Source organism: Tasmannia lanceolata, unplaced genomic scaffold (genome assembly GCF_043159265.1).
Source record: "Tasmannia lanceolata isolate RefF3 unplaced genomic scaffold, GAP_Taslan_0.1 ptg000162l, whole genome shotgun sequence".
Lineage (NCBI taxonomy): Eukaryota > Viridiplantae > Streptophyta > Magnoliopsida > Canellales > Winteraceae > Tasmannia > Tasmannia lanceolata.
Window position 1 is genome coordinate 73,325 of NW_027518838.1, and position 9,487 is coordinate 82,811.

The 9,487-nt window shown below is 36.5% G+C and overlaps 2 protein-coding genes across 4 annotated transcripts in view; both read left to right on the forward strand.

Moving 5' to 3' along the window:
* The window catches only part of LOC143866844 (uncharacterized), a 38,563-nt gene extending 34,530 nt beyond the window's left edge, over positions 1 to 4,033 (forward strand). For all 3 annotated transcript variants that reach the window (XM_077376021.1, XM_077376020.1, XM_077376022.1), the window contains 7 exons: positions 2,114 to 2,205; positions 2,294 to 2,479; positions 2,564 to 2,746; positions 2,835 to 3,131; positions 3,219 to 3,297; positions 3,403 to 3,627; positions 3,712 to 4,033. In XM_077376021.1, coding sequence (XP_077232136.1) covers positions 2,167 to 2,205; positions 2,294 to 2,479; positions 2,564 to 2,746; positions 2,835 to 3,131; positions 3,219 to 3,230 — 717 coding nt within the window. In that variant the 5' untranslated portion in view covers positions 2,114 to 2,166 and the 3' untranslated portion in view covers positions 3,231 to 3,297; positions 3,403 to 3,627; positions 3,712 to 4,033. The remainder of the gene's footprint in view (positions 1 to 2,113; positions 2,206 to 2,293; positions 2,480 to 2,563; positions 2,747 to 2,834; positions 3,132 to 3,218; positions 3,298 to 3,402; positions 3,628 to 3,711) is intronic.
* A 347-nt stretch (positions 4,034 to 4,380) lies between these two features.
* LOC143866847 (ribosome-recycling factor, chloroplastic-like) lies at positions 4,381 to 8,753 on the forward strand. Its single transcript, XM_077376024.1, has 7 exons — positions 4,381 to 4,584; positions 5,326 to 5,367; positions 5,680 to 5,736; positions 5,858 to 5,908; positions 6,116 to 6,172; positions 6,945 to 7,435; positions 8,555 to 8,753. Exons 1-6 carry the CDS (start codon positions 4,519 to 4,521, stop codon positions 6,960 to 6,962), a joined length of 291 nt encoding a protein of 96 aa, XP_077232139.1. The 5' UTR covers positions 4,381 to 4,518; the 3' UTR covers positions 6,963 to 7,435; positions 8,555 to 8,753.
* Positions 8,754 to 9,487: the final 734 nt, after the last annotated feature.

The window sequence follows — 9,487 nt, forward strand, 5'->3', positions numbered from 1 at the left end:
GACTTTGAGATGGTGTCTAGTTGCTGGCCCGATCGTTGAAAATGAAGAAAATGAAGAGAAATAAAGAGGAAAAGTGGAGAAAATGCTTGAAAGAAGAGAGAGCTTGTTGCTTGTGGTTTTTCCACGTGGGAATGTGTTGTCTAAGGAGGCTCTTGGTGAGCCTATTTATAGAGAAAAGGTGAGGTAAGAGAACCGTTACGGCGAATCCGTCAAAGGATTTTGATGCTATTTTTATTTTTATTTTTTTGAAAATCAAGGTGTAAACACAGGATTTTTCAGGGTTTTCCTGAGGGATAAAAAATATTGGGCGGGATTTGGGGGATTTTAACGAGATTCGGCTATATAGGGAAGGATTTAGGTTGGGAAATTGGATATGAGATTTGTAGAGAGAAAACGAGTAAGGAAAGAGGAGTTTTTGTCTTTATGGTTAAAGGCATGATGTTGTAAATTCAAAGAATTTCTTGTGTTTTTCTATGCTTAAGAGAAGGGGGTAGAGGATGTAAATATGAAGGGTGAAGAGGGCTTCCTTTTATTGACTTTTCAAAGGGGTGGAAAATGCAGAATTTAAAAAGCGCATGCTTACGGAGACATTTGGCTTTGCCATCCATATTTTTATGCTTTCACTGCTCTCTTAGACTTCTCTCATTCATTCTAACTAGTTAATTGAGGCACTAACAAATGAGGTTGAGTGAAAGAGAGAAGCTAGAATGAACAAAACAAAGAGATGAAAATCTGTCAGAGTTTTTGCATTAATCTCATTAAGAAATAATATTTCTAAATGAATTAATAAAAACTCAAGATAGTTTCAAATACTCCCCTAGAAGCATAAAATTAGACAAAGCAGTGGATTGTACAAATTAGGCTTGAGGCTTTATATAGAGATGTATGGTGGCTTTTCATATTCATTGAAATCCCAATAGTCATGACATAAATGGATGAATAAATGAGTTTGATTAATGAACCTATTTAATGGTGTTCATTAATAGGTTCATGATGGCTATGTCTCTTTGCATGCAAAATTCTTCATATTCACCATTAATGGTGACTTTTGGACTTCTTGTCCCCGTTGTATCTTTCATGGTATCAATAAATATATATCTTTCATGGTATCAATAAATATATGTCGCCTTTCAAAAAATAAAAATAAAATTGTGTCTTAGTGACTGCTGATTTCAAGTTCCACTTTTCTGGTTCATTTCCACTTTTCTGGTTCATTTAACTTCGGATGATTCAAACTCCTTTGAAATTAGGTTTATCGTTTTGGAGGGAATATGGCTTTTTGGCAACATTGTTTCTCTGTATTTCATACAATCTTATTTGGCATTCTGAACCCGGTCGTCTATCTTTGTGCATTTCTTGTGTGTTATCATTGGGAGTGAAAGGGTTATGTAGAGAGCAATTTATTTATTTTGCTTTAATAAATGTTTCATATGGTCTGTTAAACCAGTTAAGCAATATACCTAGGTTCAGTATGGTCTTATTTGCAAATAATCATATTTAACTTCAAGACCATTTGCATATAACAATTTATGCAAATAGCTTTGATGGAGATCCAAGAGAGACCCTTAGGCCATGTTTGGCAACCATGATTTTTTTCATTGAACATTGGCTTACCAAGTGTTGAAAAGGGGCAAAGAGAGTAGGAGAAAGAGAGAATTGAGAGGGTATGTGTGAGGAGATGATGCGAAGTGGCTGAAAAATAAGGAAAACAAAAACTCGCCTTTGAGTTTAATTTCTTCTTTTCCCTATTTTCGGCCACTTTTCACCCTCTCCTCATTAATGCATCCCCGCCCAAGTCTCCCTCTTCCACCCTTCTTGCCCTTTCCCTCCACTTGATAAACCAATATTCCATCGAAAAAACTTTCAATTCTACCAAACATGGCCTTAAGGCCTCTATAGATGCTACCAAAATTCATTCTTAATAACAACTAACTTGAAAAATGATGAATTTCTATTAATCTTGGACCGTTACAATTAACTATAATCTGTCCTTAAGTAATGTCCTTAAAAGATAAGCATAGACGGAAAACCTTATGAAAGATTATCCTAATCTAATATATAAATGCTTAATTGACTAATCTACAACATCTAACACCCTAGATCCAATGGTCAGATTTTGCGAGAATTGGTCCTAAGTTACCCATTGACTATCTTGATTGGAGTCAAATGCCGAATGAAAACAAAGAAGTGTGGGATATTGTTCAGGTACGATGAAAATGAAATTTATGTTAGATTTTCTTATTGCATTCATTTTAATTCCATCATATTATTAACATTTTACATGACCTTTTAGCAAACTTACGATGTTCATGAGATACATAAGAGTTGGGTGATTGGTAATATCGGTCTAAAATGGAAAAATTGGAAGTGTAAGATCAAAAAACAGTACTTCGATGAAAATATGCCATGCACAGAGCCGAGAGTAGAACAATCGCAGTGGAGGAAACTTTGCATCCATTGGCGTTCCCCGCTGGGTCAGGTAAGATGTGATATTATTGTTTTGGTTTTTCTGTGATTTCATTCAAAGATTTATAATTTATATTATATTAATTCTAAATTGCAGGAGCTGAGTAAAACCAATAAGGCTAATAGGTCCAAACAAAAAAGTATGCATACTGCGGGAAGTAAGAGTTTCGCAATGATACATAGTGAGGCGGGTGGGAATCTTAGCCGCATCGAAATGTTTAAGCGTACTCATACCAAGAAGAATGGGAAGCCTGTTGATCCAGCCTCAGAGGAACTGATGGTATGTTAGGGTATAAAATGTTTATATTTATATATTTCTTGGTTTAACTGGGTAGTTTTCTTATAACTTATCTTTATTTTACTTTCAGAACAAATTTAAAGAGTATGAGACACAGCATCCAGAGGCTACCACTACCGGCATTGTTGCTAGGGACGACGGCTTTGCCCAGTGTGTGGGATCAGAAAGGCGTGGCCGAGTACGGATGATGGGATATGGTGCAAACTTGACTAACACATTTAGGTCATCCTCAAGTCGCATGAATTACTGTACACAGATCGAACAACAAAGAGATGTAATTGAACAACTTAGGGAGGAGAATAGCCAGTTTAAGGAGGCTATTACCCAAAAGATTGATGATTTCATATCGACTTACATGCGCAGCCAGGTAAAATTTGAATTTTGTTCGTTAGGAGTTAGTTATAAATATGTGATATGATGCTTTTGAATGATGGATCTACCTTAAAATATTTAGGGCTCCCGCTGAGGGGTCACCTACACGAATGGATGCTTCATCCCCCTCTAGTATCAACATAGATCACTCCCGCCCTGAGGTATAAATGGTTTTTACGTTTTCATCCGATTAATCATGTATTTTCTTTACTATTATAATTTTGGAGTATAAATGTACTTGGCTTCATTTCTTTAATGTTGCTAAGGTTATTTTGATGAGCATGAAAAAACCGGGGCTTGAAGTGGCCAAGGGACTTCTTGTGAGTGATGATCCGATGACTGTAGTTGATGGCAAACCAATGGGAGATGGATTCTCTCTGGTTAGTATCAGGGTTGCAATGGTGGGTACTGAACCTCTAATAAGACCATCAGGACGACGCAAAACTATTAGAGACGCCGCAGGAGGACATGTGCCATGGGTTTCTTCCTTTGTAAGTATATGATACTTTTATTTATTAATAAATTTATTTCGACTTTGTTGAATCTGTCACTTATTCTAATTTTTTTTTTTGCAGGTCAAACGAACAGGAAGCACTTAAGCCAGTTTCTTGTGTCTTTTCTATTTCTGTTCTTTAGTACATGCATGGATTTTGGTAACTTTTTGTATGGGGTTTTGATGTACTTAACCAAACACGAAGCACTTCAGTCCCTTTGTCTTATTCCATTTCTATGGTTGATGTATGAACCTTTATATTTCATTTCTAAGTTTGAAGTAGTGCATCATTACAGTCAATCTACACATGTAGTGTATTTTGCCACATTATGTTATTTTTATGTAAGGTATTTTGATGTACAATTCGTACAAATTTAAGCTATTTAATGTCTCTGTGTTGTCTATTCCAAATGGGAGCTTTATAAGGTATAGAGATGATGGTTGTTGGGATGTATTGGAGAGGGGGCTGATGGTGGATTGTTGAAGGAGGTGATGTTGAGATGGAGGAGAGGAGGCTGATGGTGGATTGTTGAAGGAGGTGATGTTGAGATGGAGGAGAGGAGGCTGATGGTGGATTGTTGAAGGAGGTGATGTTGAGATGGAGGAGAGGAGATTGTGGGTGATGGAAAGGTTGGTTGTTTTCCCTCTTCTTCTTCTCAGATTATATGTTCTTCGTTTATCTCCATTTCCCCCCTCACATCTTTAATCTTCTTTTTTTATTTTTTCTCTGTTTGGATATTTTTTCCTCAAGGAGCGGTTCTGTTTTGATTACAGCCCTTATTGTAGGCAGCGATGAGAAGCAAGGTCATCAGATGCATTTATCTGTTGTGAACTGAGGAATGGAATCCATAATCCCTTCATCCCCATTTCACTCATTTCTGTTTAGGTGATGTCAAAGGATCAAGCCCGCCAACTATTTGATGCAATGCCTGACATGAACAAATATTATAACTGGGTATGTAATCTCTTGGCACATCTCCATCAACATTTTTTTGTATTGCATATCCATAGTAGTTCAATGTTTTTCCAAGGATATGTCCTCTCCTCATAGATACAATTCAGATTTTATGTAGAAGAAAGAGATACAATTCAGATTTTATGTAGAAGCTTTCTTCTAGGATTGGCAATTCAAATTTTAGAGTTAGGCCATGATTTCTTCCATCAAATTCAAAACTATTGATCTTTCTTTAAAAATCATTGCTGTGAGTGAGATGTTACTGGTGCAGCCTTATATGCTGTAAGTTTACTTCTTTGTATTTGTAAGAGTGATTTGATTAATTGAATAAAGTGGTTGTATTTGATTTTTCTTGGCCGCGTTCCGAGTCACATACGTTTTTTTAAACACTGGTTGTGGGTGGAGGGTGGCTCAGCTATTGGGTGCTTTTCATGGCAGCATGGGTTCTCGGAGGCCAGTTCATCTTGTGGGCATGTTTTTTTATTTGTGTAGGGATCTGGATACTAGATTTTTTTTTCATATCTTGTGAAAGGCCAGCAATTCCATGGATTCTCTGGCAAAAAAGGGTTGTTGGGCAATCTCTGTTCCTTTTTGTAATTTGGTATTTCATTGTACCAAATTTTGTTTTGAATGGTTTTGTACCAATATATTTATATGTTATCTTTCCAGAAAAAAGGAAAGAAAGCGAAGTTGATCAATTTTCTGATATTTCGTGTTATTTCCTGTTCTTCTGAATTGTAGGAGTTGTCAAAAGTTGTGGCCAAGCAAACCGAGGAAGGGAAGGTATGCTCAATGCTTTGTAGGCTTTTCGGAACTTTTCCTACTATCATATAGATTATCGTTTTTATTTCATTTGATTGACTTAAGACTTTGGAGTTTTCTTTATCAAATATGTTTAATTTTTTTTCGCTGCTTCTCTTCTTTTCCATTGAAAATAGTCTAACCCACCTTAAAAACCATAATTGGTTTTGACAAAATTTTGCTAGTATTTGTGAAGAAAAAGCAAAGCATGCGATATTGTAAGATGATATTAGATTTTGTATGTGAGGCTAGAATTATAACTTTCTTCATATGTTGCTGATCTACTATTTGCAGGTCGCTATACGAAACATAAGGAGAGATGCAATAAAAGCTTATGAGAAACTTGAGAAGGTTTGCATCTTGAATTTGCCTTTCAAAGCTTTGAATATACAATTTCTTTTTATTCACTTGTTCTCATTTATTTGCTTAACAACCATTCCTCCTTTCGTGTTATCTTTCTTATATTGTGCAGGAAAAAAAGCTCTCCGAAGACAATGCGAAGGATTTGTCGAGTGATTTGCAGGTACCAAATTGTCTTGTGCTTCATGGGTCGATAATGTCTTAGTTGCTGCAGATTTTCTGTTTTTTTTTAACTTCTACTCTTAGGCTTAGCCTTTTCTTTCATTGATTAAAGCCGTATGTGCCAAAGTATTTTGTATCCTCAGCCTTATGCACAGGAGAGTACTTCCAACACTCAAACTTTAACAATTTGGTTGTCATCTTTTTGCAGAAAGTGACAGATGAGTTTATGAAGAAGATCGATTCCATGTACAAACAGAAAGAGAAGGTATAAAAAGCTTGATACATTACACAGATACTTTCCATGGAACTACATGTAGGGTCACATAAGGTGGCACATGTAATGTACACTTGCATAGCTTTCTCATTGAAGATCTTTTCTTACAGCATGTTTGGCCACAGTTGGAAAAAGAATTTCCAAAACATCCAACTTTCCGAGGTTTAGTAACCCATTCTTCTAGTTAAAAGTTATTTCATAGAAAAATGTGAGGAAAACAACCAGCTCTAAAGCTGGGTTTATTTTTTCTTTGGAAAATATTTCCATAAATGTTTTCCAGTGTAGCCAAACATGCCTATCAGCATGCCCATATTAGTCACCGACTTGCAGGTGAAAAACCATACGGGGAATGATATTCCCACCCCCTTCTCTAGCATTTCTGCCTCCTTTTGATTGTCTTTTCTTAAAAAAACGACTTTTTCGGAAAAATCGAACACAAGGGGTGGAAAGTCAGTTATTTTCAAGAACATACAAACAAAAAGGGGGTGGGAATGCTGGAAAAACAGGTTGGAAATATCATTTCCCAAAACATGTACACAAATCCATAGCACCTGTTAAGTGTTGTATCCTTGTAAACTGAATATGGGTTTCAACAAACCATATTGGCCTTACCCATCCGAATCATGTCATATATTATCTGTACACACTTCACATACATTAAGCCACATTGTTATAGAGCTCCATAGAATTGATAGTTTTCTGTTAATTTTTCTTTACTTGCTCTCTTTTCATAACATATTCCAATCCTGTGTTTGATTTTCAGGAATTGTTGAAAGTCTAACTCTAGAAACAGATTCAGACAGGTCAACCTCGTGAGACTGTTTTTGAAGCTGTACAGTTTATTGTCATTGTCATCATCATCATCATCATCTCCTTACATCATTGATGATCATGACCATGTTCATATTGTGGTGGACCCTAAGCATGTTTTTTTCTGTCTTTACACTGCCTTTTTTTTATTGTATTTGTGTTCTCAGCCCCTTCCTTCATTGCTCTTAGAACTAAAAGAACCCACTGTGTTAGTGCATGAATAGCCAGTGTGCAATGTTTTATTTTGATCAACTGATAGAGCATTCTCTTCCTTTGATACACACAATCATGCTAACTGTTGAAGACAGCTATGTTTTAGAAGAGATGCTGCCTTAGTGTTTGTACTTGATTGAGAAATCAAGAATGTCTTGGGCAAAAGCTCATGTATCAAAAGCTCATGCGAAGTGTCAGGTGACTTTCACAGATTTTCCAAACTTATTTGAGGTAAATTTGCCTCATCTGTTAGAACTATGAATTGTTTTCTTTTTTAATTGGTTTTCAACTTCTATAACTGTATTTCTTGGATGGCTTTCTTTGGATACTTATATTATAAATAAGAGGAAAAGGATTGTACGCTCGACCGTACCTAAAGTTAGGTACGGTAGAGTGCCAAATCACATGGGTCCCACATTTTTGGTGAGCATCTAAACTATTCATTTGCAAGGCCCCATCATAGATAGGGTGCATACCAAAAATCAGCTCCATAGGATGATCCTAACCCATCCATTTGTGGAGGCCAAAATGGACAGACAGTGTTTGTCCACAAATCTGCCCATTTTGGCCTCCAGTTTTGGAGGGGTTAGGATGATTCAATGGTGCTGATTTTTGGTATGCACCCTATCTATGATGGGGCCTTGCAAATGAATGGTTTAGATGCCCACCAAAAATGGGGGACCCATGTGATTTGGCACTCTACCGTACCTAACTTTAGGTACGGTCGAGCGTACAATCTTATTCCTCTATAAATAAATATATTATGTTTGTTTTCTAAAGTAATTAATTCATTCTTTAGGAAATATCAATAAGTATATTTTTTCTTTACAGAAGTTCACATGACCTAAATTATCATACCATTATTTTAAGAAAACTCTTAAGATAGTAAATTTTTCCTACCTTGGACTCATTCTTTGTAAGAAAAAATTTGTCTGCCTCAAGCAAATGCTGAAAACTTTTCTTAAGACGAGAGAGAACCAGACATTAGTTTCTTTCAATTATCTAGTGCATGAAGAACATCGTTAAGATTTAAAACCTATTCCATAAATATTTTCTTTCCTTGTGAATAATATAATTTCTAATCTTTACATTTACAATTATATCTTCCTTACGAGAGGAAGTCTAAGCTGAAGGGAGCCCTTGCAAACACGATGGTGATGTGCAACCAATGGGGGAGCCCTTTCACCTCTTTTTTTCAAGGGCTCCCCTTCAGTCTAGAATTCCTCTCCTTACAAATGTACTTTCTTTCTTTAAAAAAAAGAAGTTATAAAGCATTTTTTTATTGGTCGCCCCGTGCATCGCACTAGTTGTTCAAATGTACTCATAGGCAAATGTGTTTGTTTCTTGCAGGGATGCTGTTTGTGAATAACTCTTTGCCCAATGATGGGGGAAAAGGAATTTCAGGCTGAATACAGTGCATCATACTATATCACATGTGGAAATGAAATTTGACAGTGTTGTCTTGGTTGTGTGTCAATTCTATGTATCCTAATTTGACTTTACAGTAATCAACAAGAATGAATGAAGGCGATTAGTCCAGTGATGTAAACACATGTTTTTTTTAACGTTGATGTGAACATTGATCGATTGAAATAGTATAGTTTTTGGTTTTTATAAATGTGATGTGTATATAACAGGTTCTAATTGTAAAACAGGTTATGTATCAAACAAATTTGTTATTCCCGTGTTTTGGGATCTGCTAAAAATTAATTTTTTTTAAAAAAAACTGTAACTTTTAGCGGCGGTCATGACTGTTGTTATATGCTGCAAAACCCAGTCCATTGTTAGATCTTTAGTAGCGGTTGTCACTGCTGCTATTGGTACCGCTAGTATATGTAACAACTTTAGCCGCGGTTGAGACCGCTGCTATATGCTGCTAAACCCACTCCATAGTTAGGTATTTAGCAGCGGTTAAGACCGCTTCTAATAAGCCCGCTAGTGAAAGTAACAAATTTAGCAGCAGCGGTTTAGACCGCTGCTATATTGGTGAACCTAGACTCCGAAGAGTTGAAAATAGTAGCGGTGATAACTGCTGCTAAATAGTTTCATACACAAGCGGTCCATATAGCAGCGGTGATAACCGCTGCCATAACGTATAGCGACTCGAGATTTAGTAGCGGTTAAATGACTGCTACTAAAAGTAATGGCAGCGGTTGAGCCTGCTTTGCGCAGCGGTTTTGCCCGCTGCTAAAAACCATTTTTGTTGTAGTGCTTTGATAAGTTGCACCAGCATTCTTGAGACTGAATGGCATCACTCTGAGCAGTAGGTTCCACATTGTGTAG